This window comes from Bos mutus, chromosome 1, assembly GCF_027580195.1.
Source record: "Bos mutus isolate GX-2022 chromosome 1, NWIPB_WYAK_1.1, whole genome shotgun sequence".
Taxonomy (NCBI): Eukaryota; Metazoa; Chordata; class Mammalia; order Artiodactyla; family Bovidae; genus Bos; species Bos mutus.
The window spans coordinates 149,485,054-149,506,929 of record NC_091617.1 but is presented as its reverse complement, the minus strand read 5'-3'; the positions used below and the strand labels follow the sequence as shown (position 1 = coordinate 149,506,929).

Sequence of the window (21,876 nt, the reverse complement as noted above, 5' to 3'; positions counted from 1 at the left end):
TAGCACAACCCAGGGAAGCCCAGCCAAGGCTGGTTATCACCAAGGCACCGCTCAACTCTAGGGGCGCCACTCACGTGGAGGCTGCAGGATTGGGGCGAGGGGGGCGGCTTTCCGGAGCAGGAGGACTTCGTGACAGACCGAGGGTCTACTTCGTACCTTTGTCATCTCAGCGTGTTTTCACGACAGAACGCTCGGAATAAAAACGATCGGAAATCATAAGTCCATAAGCATGTCCAAGAATGGGGCCACAATGAGTGCCCCGGTGGACCAAGCCCCGCGGCCACTCGGTGGCACCGGCGGTAGCTAGCTACTCCGGTCCTGCCAGGACACCTTTGGGGGTTAAAGCGGCGGACCCGGGAAAGAAAGAAAGAAAAGAAAGATTCGTCCTGAGCTCCCAGGACTCACACGGCCCGGGGCGCCGGACGTCGGAGGCCCAGGTCCGCAGCGGCCCTGGGCGAGCGGCCGCCGAGCGACAGCAGGCGCCGGGCGAGGTCCGACCGGGCAGGTCCGGCTCCGCCTCCGGCTCCGTGCTCCTCCCCTCCCCTCTGCCCCTCCTCTCCGCGCGCAGGCTCCCCGCCTGGCCCCCTCCGCCGCCCCTCCTCCTCTCTCCCCTCCCCCTCCGCCCCTCCTCCTTGTCCCGAAGTCCCCTCCCTCCTCCCTCCTCCCTCCTCCCCCCCGAAACCCCGGCTCCAGAAGAGCGCGCGGCGGAGGGCACCGGCCGGTTACTTCCTCCGGCGGCGGCGCGGAGCGCGGTGCAGCCACAGCCCGGATCGCCCCGATCGTCGCGAGCCGGCCCGCCGTCCCCGGCCCGCCCAGGCCTCCCGGATCTCCCGGAGCCCGCCCGCCGTCCCCGGTCCGCCCCGGCCTCCCCGAGCGCCCCGAGCCCGTCCGCCGCCCCCGGCTTCCCCGAGCGCCCCACTCGCGCGCCCGCGCCCCCGCGCTCGCCGGCGCGCACCGAGGAAGCCCGGGCCCCGAGCCCCGGGCGGCCCTGCCCGAAGCGGCGCGGTAAGAGCGGGGTCGGGCCGGGCGGGGTGGCCGGGGTCCGGCGGGGGTCGGCGGGCGGGGAGCGCTCTGCGGCGCCCGCTTCTCTCCCGGGGAACCCAGGAACTGAGTTGGGACGCAGGTGGCGCCCCAGATCCCCAGGGCGCAGCCGAGGTCCAGGCAGGGTGGCGACTATTCGTGGGATTCTGGGGTCGCGCGTCCAGGATCAGTCCGCTTGGGGTTCTTATTCCCCGTGTCGAGTGGCTTTGGGGGTAGGTGGGTGGGCGGCGAGCAGGGTTCGGGGTGGGCCCGGCCGTGACGCGCGGAGCCGGCTCCGAACTTGGGCCGCGGGGCCTGGGGTCGCCGAGGCGGCTGGGGCGCGCAAGGCGCGCCGGCTCGTTTCACTTGCTTTTGTTTTAAAAGGAAACGCAGGCGTGAAGGCGGGGGTGGCTCCTGCCGGTGGGCGCCCGGCGAACCTGATTTCGCCTGGGGGCTTGGGGGACGCGCGAGAAGGTGTCTGAGGGCCCCTGGCGCGCCCTGGTTTGCCGGTGACTTACCGGAGGGCGCCGGGCCCGGCAAGATCCGGGGCGCCTGAAACACCTGGGGAACTGCGGCTCCCACCCCCGCTCCCGGTCACCTGCGCTGTTGCGTCCGGGGCCCGGCCAGGGCGGCAGGCAACGGGGGCGCGGGGAGGATCCGGCGGCTCTACCGAGACCCCCGGGGCTCCCCAGGACCTCTGCATTCGGGCCCCTTGATGCTGGGAGGTGAATGTGGGGACAATGTCGGAAATGGGGTTATGGGTGCGCAAGGCTGCCTCTAATTTCGGGATCTTACAGCATTTTGGACGAAGGGGTAACAGCGTTTGTGCGTATATGTTTTTTTTTTTTTCCAAGCACTCGAGACTTTTTTATTGGCCTGTATTCACTTGTACGGTATCCTAAAATAGTATTTGACCTGCAGTTTATTTAGGGAATAAAGAAATGAGCAGCCCCCTTTGGAGATAGGGGTAGTTAATGTTAATTTACCGGTAACAGATTCATCTTGTTCCGTGCAGTGGAAGCGCCTGCGCGCTGTCTGCCATCCCACACCGCCACCAATCAGGGAGATAAATCTCTAAGTTAAGGTTTATTAAAATTCTGAATAATATCACAGTACAGTAAACTAGCGTGCTGTGTGTCCTGCAGGGAAATAGTCTAACACTCATTTCTGGGATTAGTCATTCCTCTCCCTAAATTGATAGCTTTCAAAGGAAAAAGAATACCAATCTTCAAAAGTGCGCTTAGGGTTTGATTTTTTTTTTTTTTTTCCAATTTGCCTAAATGCAAACCTGTGCTCTAATCTCCTAGAAGCAATCACTTGTTCCCATAAGGGTACTGTTGTTGGGCAAGTTCTACTTGTTTTAAAATTGAACATGTCTGCCATTTACCCATTTTTTTCTGTTGTTGCTCAAGAGCAGCGATCAGTAGGGCAATGGCAAAAAGACCTGAATGTGAAATTGATTTATGTGGACTGATTTGGCCTGTCTGCTGTCTTCACAAGCCCTGTTGAGTAGAACTGTTGTTTAAACGCTAAGTCACGTCTCACTCTCTGCAACCCCATGAACCCCACCAGGCTCCTCTGTCCATGGGATTCTCCAGGCAAGAATACTGGAGTGGGTTGCCATTTGCTTCTTCAGGGGATCTTCCCAACCCAGGGATTGAATCTGTGTCTCCTGCGTTGGCAAACAGATTTTTTACCACTGAGCCACCTGTGAACCTGTTGAGTAACACAGGGGAACTTAAATTTGATTAGCTATGTGTTTGCCAGAAACGATTGGTAGAGCACTTTGATTCTACATGGTTTTTACAAAACAAATTAAAAGCCGAACAACAAAAGAATTCTGTTCCGCAGCTGGTAATTAGAGCTCTTTATATGGGAGTGGTAGACTGCCTTTCCTCTCAGAATTTGTACACAAAAACCAGGCGAGGTTGCTCCATGGCCTTCCACATCTATTCTCGGTCCATCTCCGTGGAGCTCAAGAATGTGGAGTAAAGTCTGCAAGTCAGGAGAAGGAGATGGGTAATTGACACCCAAGATGTCCTTTCATTTTGGTCTCCTGTTTTGAGGCTTGCTGATGTCATCAACAGGTGACAGGGCTTCATTCATGCAGATCAGTGGCATAAAGCTCTCCATTAAGGAGCATTTTGCATCTGTGCAAAGTCGGCCAGCAGGAGCCTAGGCTTGTGGTATCTGTGTGTGATCTCTGCTCTTCACTGCTGGGAGGAGGGTTGAGGCCTCACCATTCAGGGGATCCTGGCTCAAGGCAGAGCTCAGGTCAGGCCATATCCCCAAGGGGTTTTGGTCTGCTCTGTGCCCCTGAGGGCTCCCCCCATCCCGCAGTAGCCCTGTGATCCTGGGCAAAGTCCTGGGACGGGGGTGTCTCTGTAGCCTCTCTGTCAGATGGCATAACATCTACCTCTCTGGGATATCAGACTGTTGAGTAAGGTGACAAGGCGTGGTCCCCCAGCTCAGGCTTAGCCCTTTGAAAGTAGGAACCTACCATGGCAGTGATCATCCATAGTGTATATTGATTTTTGATTGATTGTGGATGACAGGATTCACCAAGTGGGGGTTCTGAGCAGACGCAGTCCTTTTTGATCCAGAACAACACCCCCTCCCCACCCCCCATTATTTACTGTCAAACCTTTCCAGCCTGCACCGGCCCCCCTGATGATGACCTGCCCTCAGAGGTTTTTAACAACTGCCCCCACCCCCCAGGTGGCTCGGTGGTAAAGCATCTGCCTGCCAGTGCAGGAGACACGGGTTCCATCCCTGGGTCAGGAAGATCCCCTGGAGTAGGAAATGGCAACCCACTCCAGGATTCTTGCCTGGAAAATTCCATGGACAGAGGAGCCGGGCAGGCTCCAGTGCATGGGGTCGTGGAGTCTGACACTACGGAGCATGCACACCCTCCGCCCGCACAAACACACCATTGCCTCTGGCCTCCCCTGTGGCAGGGACTCTCCTCCCACACTGCCTTTCTAGCCAAGGGGGGTGTGTGTGTGTCTGTATGCTGAGTCCTTAGGAGGTCTGGTTTAGCCATAGTGTTGACCATAAAGAGAAAACAAGAAAGGACAAACTCGAATTAAGTAGTTACAGGAAAATATGCTGTTTGCCTCTGCTAGTCAGCCTTATCCATTGCACAATATTTTAATTACTCAAAGTTTTGGTTGAAACAGGTAGCAGCACCCAGTGGAGACCTCAGAATGGGCAGTGAGAGGTACCCATGAAGTTTCCTATTCTAGACCTCCTGTTCCTGGTTCTGAAGCCAGGAGGGTGGGTTACTGTCATGGGGGCTTTCCCAGGGTACTTGAAAATCAGGTTCAGTTGCTTTGTTTTTTTTTTTTCATCTAATGCTCTGGCAGGATTATCTAAGTACTTTTCTCACGAACTAATATTTAACTTACCCTGGCAAACAGTAACGTTTTAGGGCCCCAGTTAAGTTTTCAGTTGATTACAGCAAATCACAGGTCACTTAGGGAACTGTCCAGTTGCAGGTCATACATGTAGCTCTTAAGCTTTCCAAGGGCCGCAGTTAAATACAGTGAAATAGATGAAATTAATTTCAGTTAACCTAACACATTCAGAATATTACATAAACACGCAGTAAACAAAGAGTCAATACTGAGATAGTTGACTTTTTGCTGCGAAATCTTTGAAATCGAGGGCAAGCACATCTGAGTCCGCCCTAGTCCAGGGCCAAGTGCTCAGGAGTCACACGTGGTTACCACACGGGTCAGCGCGGGTCAAAGGCAAAAGCCCAGGCCATCCAAGTAAGGCAGGTCCGCAGTCGGAGTTACTTCCTCTTAAAGAAACGCACAGCTGAGCAGCCTGCAAATGCAGGATTTTGAGCTTGTGTGCTCAACGCTGGAGAATCTGAGATAATGCAGGAGAGTTTCATCTCAAGCTGCCCTTCTTCCTTTCTCTGTGCTTCCTGAGCTTGGAGAGGGGGGAGGGCGCCTCCGAGGCGGGTCTTCCAGTGGGCTTTCCAGGATTTGGATCTGCCCAGGAGCAGAGGTGGCGGCTGGCCCTGGAGCTCCCAGGTTGAGCTGGCTGCCCCTTGCATGCAGGAGGTGGTCCACGGCCAGGCAGCCGACCCACCCACAGCCCCCAACAGCTCCTACACCCCGACCTGACCTTGAAATTGGCGATGAAAAACAGGTCTTCTGCACTTCTGTCCTGGAAGGACCCAGGCCCCCAGCCTTGCTATCCCAGCCAGCCGGAAGGCAGCTTTATCTGAGCCCCTCAGATCCTAAGGGAATTCTGCAGGCGGCATTATTATTTAATTCCTTGAGTAGCATCACCTTTGTGAGAAGAATTCCTGGCATTCGGTTCTGAATGACCTGTTAGGGCTGGAGCACTGGAACTGAGGTGTGGATGCGGGTTTAACCATCGCCTTGGTTTGTTTCCTCTTTCAACTCTTAATTTTTCTTTCTTCTTGTTAAAGATGAATGATTTTGGAATCAAGAACATGGACCAGGTGGCTCCTGTGGCCAGCAGTTACAGAGGGACACTCAAGGTGAGTGAACGAGTCTTAATAAAAACTTAGAAAATTGGAAAGCTCAGTTTCTTGGAGTGAAAAAACAATTGGGTCCCAGGAGACCGGTTCTAGCTGTGAGACTGGTTGTGTGACTCTGGACTGTTTGCTTAATCTCTGGGTCTCAGTGTTTTCCTCTGTTAAATGGGTTTCCTGGTGTTTGTTTGACTTATCCTCCAAGATATGAAGGAAACCATTCAATTTGTAGATGGTGAGACCTTGGTAGTTGATTTCTGAGGCTCCTACCAGGTGGAATGTTCCATAAATTCTCAAGAGAATAGAACTGGAGGAGGTATCTGTTCTATCCACCCAGGAAGTTTCCTCAAGTGATGGCAAAGAGCTGAAAGAGCTTAGAGGAGGCAGGCAGGCCCAGTTATTGGCTGTTGCTCCTGCTCTCATCTGAAGGGTCAGAGCCTGTGGGGTTCAGGCAGTCTGTCCTTCCTGGGACAACTGCGGCTGTTTAAAAACAAAGAGAAAAACAGATTAAACAGCCTCCTCCCTTGTAATAAACATTTCATGTAGCTTCTATCTCACTCCCTTTTGGGAACATTCTTTAGCAACACAAATTGATAATTTCCCATTTGCCTTCTCCAAATATGACAGCGAGATTTGATTTTTTTTTTTTTTTTTTTTTTAGTGTTCTGTGGTAAAGATGTCTCAGAAGCAGTGGTTTTAGATTGGTAGTGTTTTGTATAATATTGTGTCTCTGGCACGTTCCGCTTTTTACTATCGTTTATGAGGTTGTTTGTCTGATCAAACCCCAGGAGGCAAAAACCGACACAGGTCTCTCCAGAGTATCATGAAACTGATCAGATTTCAAGCCAGTGAGGTTTTTGTTGTTGTTCAGTCTGGTCAGATGTTTTCACTGTGGCCTGGCAGAAACCATACAAGAAATTACAGTAATATTAAGTTTGAAATGACACCTCTAGAGAGAAAATTTCTCCTATAAACTCGAAGAGCTTAGGCCTGTGTGATTTCTGGGCTTGGAGAAGAAATCGTTCTTGCTGAAACTGATGTCTTGAAATATGCCGTGGGAATTTATCTTGTCTTTTGGCTTCTTGGTTTTAAAAACAGAACAGAAGTGCAGTCAGGAAAGGAAAGGCATTTCTTAGTCACCTGGGCCACGCTTTGTTGTTCAGCTGCTTAGTCCTGTACGACTCTTTGCAACCCCTTGGACTGCAGCACGCCCAGCTTCCACGCCAGGAATTTAAAAAATCCATCCGGTATGTCACCAAAATTAGCATTGCTATAAGGTATTTTATAAGCTATTTAATAAGCTGTTTTATAACTCGAGATGAGTATTTCACACGTGCATGATTGGCCTCTCCCCGCCCCCCACCCCCTGCCCCCGTGCGTCTTGGGCAGTTGGGTTTTTTGGGGGGCTGGGTGCCAACATCATTGGGCCAAGCTCCAACTTCTGCCTACCCTCTTATGTCATTCACTGTTCTGCATTTCTAAACAGAAAGCACACCAACCATTGGATCTGTAAATGTGTTACACGCTTTCTGATTGATGACTCAACAAATGGGTCACTGCATTACACATGACATGGGATTTCCAGTTTATGTTGGGAAAATATAGCCGTTCTTCACGTTTTTCTTCCACAAGTTAGGCAATGATGAATCAGGCCTTTGTCTGTTACTTACAAATGACTCTTACAGTACAGGCTCTTCCGTTTTGTATTTGAAATTCTCACAGCTCCAGGCTTATCTTTCTGTGTGTGTCTCTTCCCCTAAATTGTAGGTAGTTTAAATCTGTTTGCTTTGGAAATCTTTCCCCTTCATAGATGATGGGAGGCAGTAATGGAGTGACCTTTTCAATACACTATATTTTTACAAAATTAAATCTTAAAGAATGTTCTTATATGTATTTTGTTTGATTTTTGTCATTTGATATTTTTCTTTCCCTGCCTTTCATCTTAACTGCAGTGAGCTGAAGCTGTTTTGCCAAGGATCATTTTTTTTCCCCTCCTTATTTATTTTCTTATATATTGAAGTATAAATATAGTAGGGCTTCCTAGGCGGTGTGGTGGTAAACAATTTGCCTGCCAAGGCATGAGAGGCAGGAGACACAGGTTTGATCCCTGGGTCTGGAAGATCCTTTGGAGGGGGAAATGGCAACCCACTCCAGTATTCTTGCTTGGAAAATTCCACGGACAGAGGTGCCTGGAGGGCTACAGTCCATAGGGTTGCAAAAAGTCAGATACTATTACCTGTACACACACGTAGTTACTTTACATTGTTGTTAATTCCTGTTATACAGCAAAGTGGTTTGGTTTTTTTATATATATATATATATATATATTTACACATATATACATAGATATACATGTACATTTTAAACATATTATTTTCCATTATGATTTCTCATAGGATTTTTTCTTTTTAGTTGGGGATAATGTTACATTGTTGTGTTAGTTTCTGCTGTACAACAGCATAAGAGGCATTTTCCTTATGCACATGGCCTGCGTGTCTCACCCATTTAGCTGAGAAGGGCCAGGTGTTTGGATTGAGGTGGTCTCCGAGTCCCTCCAGGCACTGTTCTAAGACTCTCTGGGTTTTAGGTTTGTTTGCTTAACTTATACATTTAACTTGATTAGGCCATTAAAAGTAAATTCCTAGTCATTCTGATTCTGTGGTTGATGACAGGCAGACCTTGATAGACTGCACTTTGCTATACTGAGTTGTTTTTTTTTTACAGATTGTAGGCTTGTGCTAACCCTGCAGTCTAGCATTGATTGGCACCATTTTTCCAACAGCATTTGATCACTTCGTGTCTCTGTGTCACATATTGGTAATCCTCGACATATTTTAAACCCTCTGCTAGCAAAAGGATTACCAAGGCTCAGATGATGGTTAGCATTTTTTAGCAATAAAGTATTTTTTAATTAAAGTATGTGCACAGTTTTTAGACACCATGCTATTGTACACTTAATACTGTAAGAGTAACTTGTATATGTATTGGGAAGCCAAGAAATTTCTGTGACTCACGTTACTGTGATGGTTACTTTATTTCGGTGGTCTGGAACCAAGCCTGCAGCATCTCCAAGGTGTGCCTGTAAGTGATCCAGAGTAAAGAGATCCTTTGGGTCACTTGCATCCTCTCGAAGTCTGCTCAGAGTGCCAACTGGTCAATGCCGTGCGTGGCTTTATAACTGGCAAATTGAATCAGGGTGTTTTGGTGAGGCTGCCCATGGACCACTTTTAAAACAGGTCATTAACTAAGTGTAAATGCCAACGTTTCCGTTTTCTTTCCCTCTTGCCTTTGCAGCGCCAGGCCGCCTTTGACACCTTTGATGGGTCCCTGCTTGCGGTTTTCCCCTCCCTAAATGAAGAGCAAACACTCCAGGAAGTGCCAACCGGCTTGGATTCGATTTCTCATGGTAATTGGTTACTCAGACTTGATGAATTGAGCGTGATGTCCCTAAGGATCTCAGTTCATAGATTACCGTTCGTAAGGGATGCACGTTGATGTCTTGAATCTTTGTATGAAAAGTCAGACAGAGGCTGGGATCTGGGAGAAAACACTTCTTTTTTATGCAGCTGGTGACTCTGAAGTTCTTACCTGCCAGACACACCCCAGGGAGAGGAGGTGCCCTCCTGGGGGCAAACCGCAGGGGGCCCTGAGCGGCTCCTTAGGCTGCTCCAACTCTGCAGCCAGCCCAGGCCCCATCTCCCAGTCCCCTCTGTGATGAAGACCAGTGGACCTCAGAGTGCACCCCACCTTTTCATCCTAGGTTCACGTCCTTAGCTTAGATTTTCCCCTCGCTACCGCCAGTTTTGGGGCAGCAAAGCATTCCTGCTCATCTTTAACCATCTGCCTTTGTGCCTGTAGTTCTTCCTATCAGTGTTCTTTCTTTTGAAAGGAATAGCATGTCAGGTGATGCCTCTGTGATTACTATGATAGAGTTATTAGCAGGAGACATTCCAGAGATGACTTTGTCACATGAAGTCAGTGCTAAAAAATACAGCCCAGAAAATTAATTAAAACGCATATGCTTGCGTAAGTGTGCTGTCACGTGACAGCCATTCATCATTCTTGAAATTGCTGAGGGAATGCAGAGAAGGTTGTTTTTCAAAAAAATTGACGTCACAGGTGCTAAGTACTATGTGTTCCTGCGACATCTGCTGTCCCTTTGCCTGCAGCTTAGTTTAATGGATGGAAGTCGCTTCCAGATTAGCCATTTACAACCCTTGAAGGCTTTTGGTGAGAAACCACACAACTTCGTCTGTTGTCAAAAATGTAAGACTGGCTGGCCTGCAAAAGAAACCTTACCTAGGTGTCGATCACTGCTTTCTGAAGTTTGGCAAAAATTTGACTTGAGTGTTGCTTTACATTTTTTTTTTTCAAATAAGGGTAGTTATTAAATTGTAAGAAGTATAGTTACATAATTATTAAAATAATACGTGTTTTATTAAATTGCAATATATTTTCTCAGTTTCGTTCAGAAACCATTTTGGTTATATTAATATTTACGCTCCTCTGGGGAATGATGCTGAAGACTGAGGATCCTCATTGTTCTTCCATAGGAGCTAAGACTCCCTCCCTCCTCCCCTATCCGTTCTCCCTGTGCTGTGGCCAGCTGGAACTCTTAACGTCCCCATGGGGTTTGTTTTCCAGACTCAGCCAACTGCGAGTTGCCTCTGCTGACCCCATGCAGCAAAGCTGTGATGAGTCAAGCCTTAAAAGCCACCTTCAGTGGCTTCAAAAAGGAGCAACGCCGGCTGGGGATCCCAAAGAGTAAGTGCTGCTTCTTGGAGCTGTGTTCTGCCCTGCGCTGTGCTAGACCGGGAAGTCGGGCCGCCATAGCTTGAGATGGCGTCATTTCAAGCATGTGCCTAGGGTGTCTTGCAAAGAGGGGCAGAGATCTCATGAAGCTGAGCTGAGCCACCCCTCTGAACACTTCTTCCAGCAGTGCTGTTAGCACCTCAGCATCTGCTGGCTCGTCACCTTGAGCCCTGGTGCCCATCGGGGCTCTGCAGGTAAATCAGGAGTGTGTCTGGCCTCACCGTCTTGCTTTTCTCCCCTCCCTGCTAGATCCATGGCTGTGGACTGAGCAGCAGGTGTGCCAGTGGCTTCTCTGGGCCACCAACGAGTTCAGTCTGGTGGATGTGAACCTGCAGAGGTTTGGCATGACAGGGCAGGTGTTGTGTAACCTTGGCAAGGAGCGCTTTCTGGAGCTGGCGCCCGACTTTGTGGGTGATATTCTCTGGGAGCATCTGGAGCAGATGATCAAAGGTACCTGTGAGCAACGGGGTGATTGTGGTGGGAAAGAGTGATGGGGGAGCTGTGCATGCTAACTGTAGGGTCAGCAGTTCAGTGATGGAAGGCAGATAGACTGAAAATAGCATTGCACAAGTCAGCTCCATGGTGACTTCAATGATTTCAGTTCCACTTAAGTACGTGTGTGGGGAGCATTAGCCACAAGGTGGGAGCCTTAGTCACCAAGGTGTTCAGTGTCGCCAGACCTCATGAGTCGGAGGCATACATGTGGCTCTGACGTCAAGGCAACTGGGATGCCTGTGTTTGGGGGCTCACTTTACAGAGCCTTGAGAAATCAGTTGGTCCCAACCAAAGCGTGCCTTTGATAAACTGGGAATTTTATAGTTATTTTCCCTAAGACCAGATGGGATCCCACAAAGACTTTTTGTTTTATGTTTGTAAACAAATGTAGAAGTGATTGATGTATATTTTACACACTGAAATATTGTACAGAAACTAGCCTTCAAGCAAAAGAACTCTCATGTAGAAAATGTTGATTTAGACCTAAACAGAGCATTGAGACTAGTGTTAAAAATACATTGAGCCTTACGGGCGGTGACGCCCTCCCCATGAGCTCATGCCTCTCGCAAAGTATCTCCTTCATCCCTCTCCAGAAGAGACGAGGAAGCAGGAGCAAGTGCCTCGTGCAGAGCCCCAGTTCCTGTTTCATGGGTGTGAAATGCCCAGGATGCTACAGAATCACCCTGTCTTTAGCCATGCACAGGCAGTAGTTATGTGTGTTCACTGCTGTGCTGTTCTTGGCCAGCCTTCAGGAGGAAGAGCAACCTTACAGGAGGACCAGCCTTACAGAAGGCTGCTCCTTTGATTCAGACCGAAGCAGTGCTCAACGTACCCTGTATCAACGTACCCTGTATCAAGATGAGTGGGAAACCTTCCCAATACACATTTTGGATAAAAGAAAAAAAAAAACCACATTGAGTTAAAAAGCAAGATATAGGAATCTTCAAGTTAAAAATATAAGAAAATAAGCCTGTTGGTGGAGTTCAGAGAAATATTTCTCATTCAATTGATTTTAAACTCTGAGTTTCAACACCTATTACAGACTCAGCATCTTAAAAAGATCTCAGGGCCCCCCACCAGCTCTTTGTAGTTATGACTTCTGAGGGCCAGGGAAACCTAAAGACCCTTAAATTTTCCCTGAACCTGGACAAGTCTGATCTGACAAGTTTCTGTTTGAATCTGTTTGTTGGCATGTTGGGCCCGTTTTGCGATTTCTCAGTGTGTGTGTCTGGATATGTGTGTGTGTGTGTGGTTGTGTGTTTGTAGAAGTAAGTTCACACAGAGAATGCCAACCTTTTCCTTTTTAAAGTTCCTGGACACATGGGTCCCACTTGGAAGCCCATGGCACTGTTTTGACATCTCTGTAGCTCTTCCCATGCGTGGACACACCTTAGGGTTTGAGGTGATGGATCTGAAGCATCACCAGGGCAGAGAACCTGTCCAGGTCCCTAATTTGCTGTGTTCCCAGCCCCTGGTGAAGAGGGTACTTCATAAGCATTTAACCCTTTGTGGACTACATGGATGAATTCAATACATCATCTAGTTCGCTCAAATTATACAATAGAAAATTTAACTTTGCCAATGGCAGCACTAATTTTAGAAGTCTTTTTCAAGTTATTAGGAAAATACGTTGCTGTCTCTAGTACTTTTAAAAAACATAATGACACGGAACACCATCGGATTAAGTATGCAACTAAAATGCATTTCTTTATGCTGGAATAACCGTAGAACAGTAATTCAGAAAGGAACTTTTTTTCCTTGCGTCGTTTAAAACCTCTCAATTTGTAATTTTCTGTCTCCTCTGTCAATTTTTCAGAAAACCAAGAAAAGAACGAAGATCAGTATGAAGAAAATTCGCATCTCAACTCAGTTCCTCATTGGATTAATAGCAATTCGTTAGGTCAGTGCAATGAATTCTGCCCTTGAGAGCTTGGTTCTAAGACTTCCTGTTAGATTCACAAAGGGTGCGAAGCCAGGGTCTAGACCTGCACTGTCCCACACAACGGTCACATCTCACAAATCCAGGCCACTGGTCACTTGAAGTGTTGCTGGTCCACACTGAGATGTGCAGTGAGATAAAACTCATGCCCACCCATCTGAAAGTCTTAATATAAATGTCTCCTTAATAACTTTTAACATTATGATTACATGTTGAAATGATAATGGATTTCTTGCATACATTCTGATCAGTTGTATCTGACTCTCTGTGACCCTATAGACTGTAGCTCACCAAACTCCTCTGTCAGTGGGATTCTCCAGGCAAGAATACTGGAGTGGGTTGCCATTTCCTCCTCCAGGGGATCTTTCCAACCCAGGGATTGAACCCACGTCTCTTGTATCTCCTGCATTGGCAGGCGGGTTCTTTACCATCTCTTGGGTCAAGTAAAATGTTCAAACTTGTTTTGCCAGTGTCTTTTTAGTTTTCCAGTGGAGCTGTTAGAAAATCTAACATTGCATTATGGTGGCTTGTGTTAACCTTTGCATTGGCCAGCGCTGGTCAAGGCAATTTATAACGCAAGGGGGCAGAATGGAGTGAGCTGATCGCCAGGGTCAGATCAGTATAATAGATAAAGGTGGCAGGCACAGGAGGTATGTGAACAGCAGTACCCCATTTGCTCTGGGATGTTACAGAATTTGGGTCGGTGTTTCTGGTGGTTGACGCTGGTGAGCGCAGCTTACGGTGGTCCCCTCGGGCATGGGCAGGGTGACTGGACAGGCTCACTTATGGGTCACAGGCTGGACGGCAGATCGCTTAGTTGGTCTGGACCTGTTTGCTCAGAAGGCGAAAGAGCCAGTGACCCTGTCGTCCTGAGGCTCCCGCGGAAGCATTAGGAATATCCACCTGCAGCATTGCCCCAAGGGTCCAGAGGCTGCAAGCCTTTTGGGAAAGGGCCCTGGACTAAGAAGATGGACAGTTAGAACAGAGGAGGACTCAGTGGAAAAGCTGCCTGTCAAAGCCTCAGAGTGTCCACTGAGATCTTGCAGAGGGAGGGCTGGAGCGGGAGGGTCTGCTCGCGTTCCCTCTGGTTGGAGGCGTGTAGGGTCTCTGGTCATCACGCTGATGTCGTCTGACAGCCCGCGGTCCCCTGTTACAGGTTTTGGCGTGGAGCAGGCGCCGTACGGCATGCAGACGCAGAGTTACCCTAAAGGCGGCCTCCTGGATGGCTTGTGTCCAGCGTCCTCAGCGCCCAGCACGCTCGGGCCAGAGCAGGACTTCCAGATGTTCCCCAAGGCCCGACTCAGCACCGTCAGCGTCAACTACTGCTCTGTGGGGCAGGACTTCCCGGCCGGCAGCCTGAACCTGCTCTCCAGCGCTTCTGGTGAGACCCAGGCTCCCGAGCGCCACTCTCGGTGGGGCTGGGGGTGTGATTTCCCGGGGCCACGGTCAGACCATGACTGAGTTTCTTAATCAGTCGGCCCGTGCTCTGCCCCTGGAGGAGGTCAAGGGCTGGACTGCCGGAACCCGGCCGCAGCAGCGATGCTCAGCGAGCTTGCTCCTCACGTGCCTCCGGCTCTGCTCCGGCCGGGAGGGTGTTGGGGAACCAGCAGAGTTCCTGCTCCTGTAGCAGGAGTCCTCCACCCACCCAGTGCGCTGTTGGAGGAGGCGGTGTAGGCAGGTGATGGGATGTCTTTGTGGAGACGAAAATGCATATTCCCAGGTGTCAGAGTGATAAAGAACCCGCCTGCAGTGCAGGAGACATGAGACATATGTTCGATCCCTGGGGCGGGAAGATCCCCTGGAGGAGGGCATGGCAACCCACTCCAGTATTCCTGCCTGGAGAATCCCACGGACAGAGGAGCCTGGAGGGCTACGGTCCATGGGGTTGCAAAGAGTCGGATATAACTGAGCGACTGAACACACTGGCAAGTATGCAGTGTACAAAACTCAGATTGGATTTTATATATATATATATACCCCTGGGGACCACCACCCAGATTGAGATGGAGAGGGTGCCAGCATCCCACAAGGCTCTCTCATACTCCCACCCACTCAGTAGCACTCTCCCTACCCCCAGAAGATGCTACTGTCCTGACTTTTCTCATCACCGTCTTTCCCGTTCTTGAACTGGATGCAAAGTGTTCTCGTGTTGGGCTTTTGCTCACATTGTGTCTGAGATCCATCCGCATGGCGCCCCTTTCCCGTGCGGTGTAGCCCTCCGCTCGGAGCTACACAATGTCTCTGTCCTCTTGCCTTTTATGGAAGAGGCGCTTGAGTGGCATGTTTATTCATAAGAAACAGGCGCCTCAGTGAGAAACCTGAGTTGCTGTGCACCGGCGGGGCGAACGCCTGGAGGGGCCAGTGGTCGTGCCTGACCTTGCGTTGTCCTAGAGGGGTCAGAGCCCATGCTTGTCTCTGCCAGGGAAACCCAGGGACCACGACTCGGCGGAGACGGGCGGCGACAGCTTCGAGAGCTCGGAGTCGCTGCTGCAGTCCTGGAACAGCCAGTCGTCTCTGCTGGACGTGCAGCGGGTGCCCTCCTTCGAGAGCTTCGAGGACGACTGCAGCCAGTCCCTGGGCCTCAGCAAGCCGACCATGTCCTTCAAGGACTACATCCAGGACCGGAGTGACCCAGTGGAGCAGGGCAAACCAGTTATACCCGCGGCCGTGCTGGCCGGCTTCACAGGTGCGTGCGCCCGCCTTGTTTATCAAGGGCGTTTCTCGCTGGACGACCTCGCGTTGGTGCTCCCGGTTTTACGCGTGCGGTGTCATCCTTAAGCCGAGCGAGCTGTCTCCCTGCACCCGAAAGAGGCCACATGGACAGGGATGTTCGTGGTCGCTGAGCTCAGCATAGTGGGTGGGAATCCCCAGGCTGCTCCCTCACCTGGTCAGTCCTGGCCGGTCCCCAAAAGGAGAGGAGAACAGTGGGGGACATGGGCCCTGGAGGCTGAAGCTCTGACTCAGCCACGCCTGGAATTTCAGAGACTGTAGCCTGGTGGGGGAAGGGGCACAGAGCTGGCCTCCAATAACCCAGGGACTGTTTACCTTCTGCTTCTCAGATCCATCTTATTTTGAAGGTTTGAGTAACAGCTATTCTAGGCGGGGACAAATATTAAAGCTGTTTTTAGAACCAGATATTTCCAGGGTTTTTTTTTTTTTTAATTGCTTTCTGTGTCCTTAAATGTGCTTTTTTTTTTTTTTTTCCTTTTTTTATGCACCCCCCCCCCCAATCCCATAGTTTGACCATATGGAGCCACTGGGGATTTAAAAAATACCTGCTTTTAAAAATCCAATAGGTTAAAATAAGAATACGCAGGCATCCCATTTCTTTTCTGTCCTGTAAAACAAACAGCCATGAAAATTACTTGGAGAGTGAAAATAGCTGTCATTTTCATACATGGGCGTCAGGGCCTAATCAGAAGGGAAACAGCCACGGTGTGGGTGGGTTTTCATTTTAACGTTAGTGATCATCGGTTGCCTTGCCAGCTCTGTGGTTGACTAGGACAGTACTGGGACCCTAGGGCAGCCTAGCATGGCTGATAGTAGCCCATTTCACAGACAGGGAAGTGGGCTTGGAGGACGCTAGCTGTGGTCACTCAGGTCACAGCTGTATCCATGATGCGGTCACTGTGCCTTGGGGAATATACGGAGAGCACTTTGCAAAGCTTATACCTCACCCAACACATGCTAAGGCCCTGGCTACTCCCCTAGGTGCCCCAGTGACCACTCAGTCAACCAAGTCTTGGATCAAGCGATTTAGCCACTGTCATCTGGTCAGAAAGCCACGCGTGGGGTTCCAAGAATGACATGCCTCGCTCTGTGCTGAAAGGCCCCTTCTAACGCCCCCACCCCTGTCCTACGAGGTGTCTCTAGAAATAAACCTTGAAAGTTATGACATAAGGAACAATTAAATGGAGGGAAGGATTTTGATGCCAAGGAGATGGTGGCCCAGAATTTGTTTTTTTTTTGTTTCTTTTCTCCAAAAGACCAAGCCCCAGCGATCAAGGACCCGGTGATCTCTTTCCCAAGAGCAGGAGGCATGGGGGAAGAAGCCCTCACCTTGGGGTCTGGCCTCCTGCCATTAAAGCATCCAAGACTGTCACCAGCACCCAGCGCCACACCTTCACCTTGATACCCACTTGATACCACTTGATCTCACAGTTCTTGTTTCAGGAGGGTGACTCTAAAAGCCTTGCTGTGTTTAAAAACGTCTAACCCACCCCCTTCTCCCCTGCAGGAAGCGGGCCTATCCAGCTGTGGCAGTTTCTTCTAGAATTGCTCTCCGACAAGTCCTGCCAGTCATTCATCAGCTGGACGGGGGACGGGTGGGAGTTTAAGCTCGCTGACCCCGACGAGGTATGTCCAGACCCAGGGACTCAAGTCTCCAGGTTCTCAAACCTAATTCCATCACATGGGCTTTGCATGCAAGAAACGGGTCCCAAGTATATACAAATGAGAGCACTTCTGCAGGAGACAATTTCTGGCCCTTTAAGAGTCTTACTGCGATGATAAGCAGTTTAATATGCTGTACTCAGCGGCCCAGTCGTTTCTGACTCTCTGCAACCCCATGCACTGTAGCCCACCAGGCTCCTCTGTCCGTGGGGTTCTTGAGGCAAGAACGCTGGTGTGGATTGTGTGCGTGGCACTGTTGGGCTTCCCCATCTTGCTCTGTCATTGAGCCGAAAGGCGCAGGCTATAAACTGAGGCTCTTGCCTGACTGTCGGAACGTCGTAGGAAATTTGCCTCTTTCCCTTGCCGGGGGTTGGGGGCAGATACTGAGCCCCGCTCCTCAGCTGAGCCAGCCCATCTGGATGAGAAAGCTGAGGGCGGGTCCCATAGCAACCCTTCAAGGATAGCGCAAGGGGCGCCCGTGGTCTCTGGCACCTGCGGGGTGTGGTGCGTCACCTCCCCAGTAACCCAGGGCGGCAGAGGCACTGAGGAATGCAGACGTCCACGGGACCTCGGTCCCACTGCGGCAGCTGCGGGCGCGGTGGTCTTGGAGTGCGAGCCCAGGAGCTGGGGGCACATAGCATTTCCTTTGTCTCAGGACCAGCCCCTTGATTCTGAACCCTTGGCTCCCGAACACTTTACTGAGGGAGAAGCCTCAGCAGACGAAGCTGTGGGTCGGGGGACCCGTCTCCCTCATCTGCCTGTCCCTCCATCCCCAGACAAATACCCAGGGATGCAGAGCAGGAAAGCAGACGGCATCTCTTCGGTCCCTTTGTGGTGGTCCAATAATCATGCATCCAAATTGTCATCAGGGCAAAAGGGGTGCTTTTTCTTTCTTTCTTTAAAAATTAACTAATTTTGATGGGAGGATAGTTTTCTTTACAGTATTGTGACGGAGAAGGCGTGCTTTTTCTTTCTTTTTTTAATTTATTTTGATGGGAGGATAGTTTTCTTTACAGTATTGCGATGGTTTTTGCCAGGACGAGGGAGACACGTGTGCTTTTTTTCAATTAAGGAGTTTTAAATGGCACTCTTTCCCATCCCCGCCACAGGTGGCCCGCCGGTGGGGAAAGAGGAAAAACAAGCCCAAGATGAACTATGAGAAGCTCAGCCGGGGTCTGCGCTATTACTACGACAAGAATATCATCCACAAGACGTCAGGGAAGCGCTACGTGTACCGCTTCGTGTGCGACCTGCAGAACTTGCTGGGCTTCACGCCCGAGGAACTGCACGCCATCCTGGGCGTCCAGCCGGACACGGAGGACTGAGCCCGCCCGGGCTGGGGGCGGGGCTGTCAAAGCGCCCCGTCCCAGGACCCTGAAAGGCCGGACCGGCTCCTCCGGCACGCCTATTGGAAGCAGTGGCCTTATTCCATCGGACACCGCAGTTCTTCGCCGAAAGCAGCACGGTTTCTCGCTTCTGAAAGCCTGCTGCCGGGAACCCGCCACTTAACAATGCTATTCCATTCTGTCGGCCCAGGAAGAAGCTTGGGGCCCCCGGCCTAGCCCTGGGCAGGCTGTACGGTGACAGGATCGGTCAGGCTGTTGGGTCTTCTCAAAGTTGCGAGCGTGTCACAGACGCACACTTCTTGGATTTTTCTTTTGCCTTTTTGCAGCCAGGAATCGCACAAGAGCTCTCTTTGGTTCTGAGGGGGAGGAGGGGGCAAAGACACATTCTGTTTCCAAGTTAGTTTGTATATATGACTGTAACCTTGTAATTGTTATCAGAGTCCCCTAACAGACCTATTTAACAGAAACTGTATATTGTAATTTAAAATAATTATATAACTGTATGTGAAAATAGGAATGCAGATGGCATTTTGCCGTGTTCGCTGGTTTTCAAGAGCACTGGCGTCCTTTTGCAAACATTTAATCTGCTGGTGCAGATTAAGAGAAGTTGTAAAGTGTGTATTATTTACATTTAATATGCCTACAGGAATAAGGTCTAAGAAGGTTCATTCCTGTTTTGTTTTGTTTTGCCTAGGTTGTTATCTATGGCAAGGACTTTGTACATTTGGGAATTTTTATAAGAAACTTAATGTTATTATCTGGGGGCCTCTCCTGGCCTCTCTGCTTCTCCTTTAATTGTAATGTAAAAGCTATAAAGCAGTATTTTTCTTGACAGATGGCATATGTTTTCCATTTCTATGCATGCCTTGAAATAAGTTTATAACAAAACTTACTTTATTTTTTAGTTCAACTGTGTTTTCCCCAGCGACTCACCTCCCCTGACCAGGCATTTCCTTCCCCAGCCCCACCCCCACACCCCAAATTATGCTGTATGATTAAAATAGGAATACTATTTTTGGAAATATGCGACTCCTTTTCAGAGATCAGGAGGGATTTATGTAGCAGCTATTTTTACTGCAAAAGTAACTCACTGGAAAAAAAATGTAATTTGTTAGAAAGTTTTATTTTTACTGCAGCACCATGAGCCATACAGAGCTGAAGATGCAGGGGGAGGGGAGGCTTAATTAATAAACTTCTCGGGCATGAGTGGAGCCTGATTTTGTCCCATCTTGTTTACCTGTGGAGTCTCAGGATTTCCCAACACCAAGCTGCTCCTTTCTGTTGAGTGTCCACCGTTTTTATTTTCTTGCACACAGAATGCCCAGAGGCAGAAAGAGGGTCAGCAAGATGGGAAAGAGAAGGCATTGGGGCCATTCATGTGAAGAAAGCGTCTTCATCGTGATGGAGACTTCCATAGTCCTTTTGAAGGAACCCCTGGTTCAGCCTGTGTTCCTGGCTTTTGTAAACGAGCGAGTTGGTTTCCAAGTCAGACAGTCTTCACTAGCGTCTGAGGGGGACGAGTGGTGATGTCTCTGAAGACGAGTCCTCCGTGTGATGAGACAGGGGAATTGGGTGGTAGGGTGAGCAGGGGAGAGCCGGAAGGGGGACCACGGAGTCTCATACCCAGACAAGACCGTTTGCAGTACCGCTAAGCACAGGATGTTCTTCTCAAGCAAGACCTGTTTATCTGCCGGACAGCTGTTTATAACATCAACAGACATGCGGCTGGGAACATCTTGCTGCTGACAGAAATCGGCCATCCGCTCGCTCGTTTTATTTGGGCTTTGACCGCATGAATTTGCCAGTATTTGTTTTTATCTACAGAATTGGCAATTTTACATGGCTCGAGCCAAGAGTCATGGAAAATCAAATCCATGGTAAACCTTTGGCATGATAATAAACAGGACTTATATATCAAAGTTTTGTAATCTGGCCTTTTCTTTCTCAAATAATAAAGTATTTTGTTTACATCAATTCCTCCTTGTAAGAGTCTTCGTGCTTCACCCCTCTGCCTCCCTCCCCCAGCATGGAGGCGGGAGATCCAGAGTGCTGGGCCTGCCCCTTGGTGGCTGTCACTCCAGGTCACAGCCCCTTTGAACTGACTTTACACACCTCTGCTGCTGCTGCTAAGTCGCTTCAGTCGTGTCCGACTCTCTGCGACCCCATAGACGGCAGCCCACCAGGCTCCCCCGTCCCTGGAATTCTCCAGGCAAGAACACTGGAGTGGGTTGCCATTTCCTTCTCCAATGCATGAAAGTGAAAAAATAAAGTGAAATCGCTCAGTCGTGTCCGACTCCTAGTGACCCCATGGACTGCAGCCCACCAGGCCCCTCCGTCCATGGGATTTTCCAGGCAAGAGCACTGGAGTGGGGTGCCATTGCCTTCTCTGTTACACACCTCTTCCCCAGCAAATCAGGACCAAGCTGGAACCTACTGTAAACCTTCCTGAAGCAATTCCCAAAAAGTGTTCCTTAAAGAGAAGGTTTTTCAAGGAGAGATTAGAAAGATTCGGGTATCTTGTCTTCACCTGGGCTTTGGCAGAGATCACAGAAGAGACTTCAGGATATTTCTGTTAAGAACACGAGGGTGGCGACGTCCCTGCTGGTCCAGTGATTAAGTCTCTGCTTCCAGCGCAGTGGGTGCAGGTTTGATCCCTAGTCAGGGAACTAACGGAGAAGGCAATGGCACCCCACTCCAGTGCTCTTGCCTGGGAAATCCCATGGATGGAGGAGCCTGGTAGGCTGCAGTCCGTGGGGTCGCAAAGAGTCGGACACGACTGAGCGGCTTCATTTTCACTTTCATTCACTGGAGAAGGAAATGGTAACCCACTCCAGTGTTCTTGCCTGGGGAATCCCAGGACGGGGGAGCCCAGTGGGCTGCCGTCTATGGGGTCTCACAGAGTTGGACACGACTGACGTGACTTAGCAGCAGCAGGGAACTAACATCCCACATGCTGTGTGGAATGACCAAAAACCAAAATAGGTTTTTAAAAATCCAGTTAAAGAAAGAAGAACCTTAGGGTTGGAAGCTCAAAGACTTGTAATTGAGGCCTCGACTGCCCTGGAGTTCTGATGTGACCAAGATGAGGGTGGTGGTCCTAGGACGCCTGAGCGCAAACTCATTCTTGGACCTCCTTTCCACTCTCCAGAATTAGTGAGGATTCCAGAACCGTAGATGGATCATGTCCAAGCTGTGCTGGAGCTGGCTCGCCATGGGCCAACCCAAGCTGAGGGTGTGGGCCTCTCCCCAGCGCTGCATCAGTGAGGTATTGGTAGCTGGAACTTGGTTGGGATGAAAGCAGTTATGCACCACCAAAATTAGCATCTGGGATGTCCTCTGTGGTGCAGTGGATCAGAGTC

The 21,876-nt window shown here is 50.0% G+C and overlaps 1 protein-coding gene across 1 annotated transcript; it reads left to right on the top strand.

Moving 5' to 3' along the window:
- The first annotated feature begins 738 nt into the window (after positions 1-738).
- Positions 739-20,491, top strand: ETS2 (ETS proto-oncogene 2, transcription factor). Its single transcript, XM_070377228.1, has 10 exons — positions 739-1,005; positions 5,468-5,539; positions 8,828-8,939; positions 10,178-10,297; positions 10,595-10,795; positions 12,657-12,740; positions 13,936-14,160; positions 15,202-15,465; positions 17,017-17,135; positions 18,281-20,491. Exons 2-10 carry the CDS (start codon positions 5,468-5,470, stop codon positions 18,494-18,496), a joined length of 1,413 nt encoding a protein of 470 aa, XP_070233329.1. The 5' UTR covers positions 739-1,005; the 3' UTR covers positions 18,497-20,491.
- Positions 20,492-21,876: the final 1,385 nt, after the last annotated feature.

What these genes read in the sequence shown, in the direction of transcription:
- ETS2 (XM_070377228.1), top strand. Translation starts at nt 5,468, where the DNA reads ATGAATGATTTTGGAATCAAGAACATGGACCAGGTGGCTCCTGTGGCC. An exon ending in GTTACAGAGGGACACTCAAG is followed by an intron (nt 5,540 to 8,827) that starts GTGAGTGAACGA and finishes TTGCCTTTGCAG; the next exon opens with CGCCAGGCCGCCTTTGACAC. An exon ending in TCTGGAGCAGATGATCAAAG is followed by an intron (nt 10,796 to 12,656) that starts GTACCTGTGAGC and finishes TCAATTTTTCAG; the next exon opens with AAAACCAAGAAAAGAACGAA.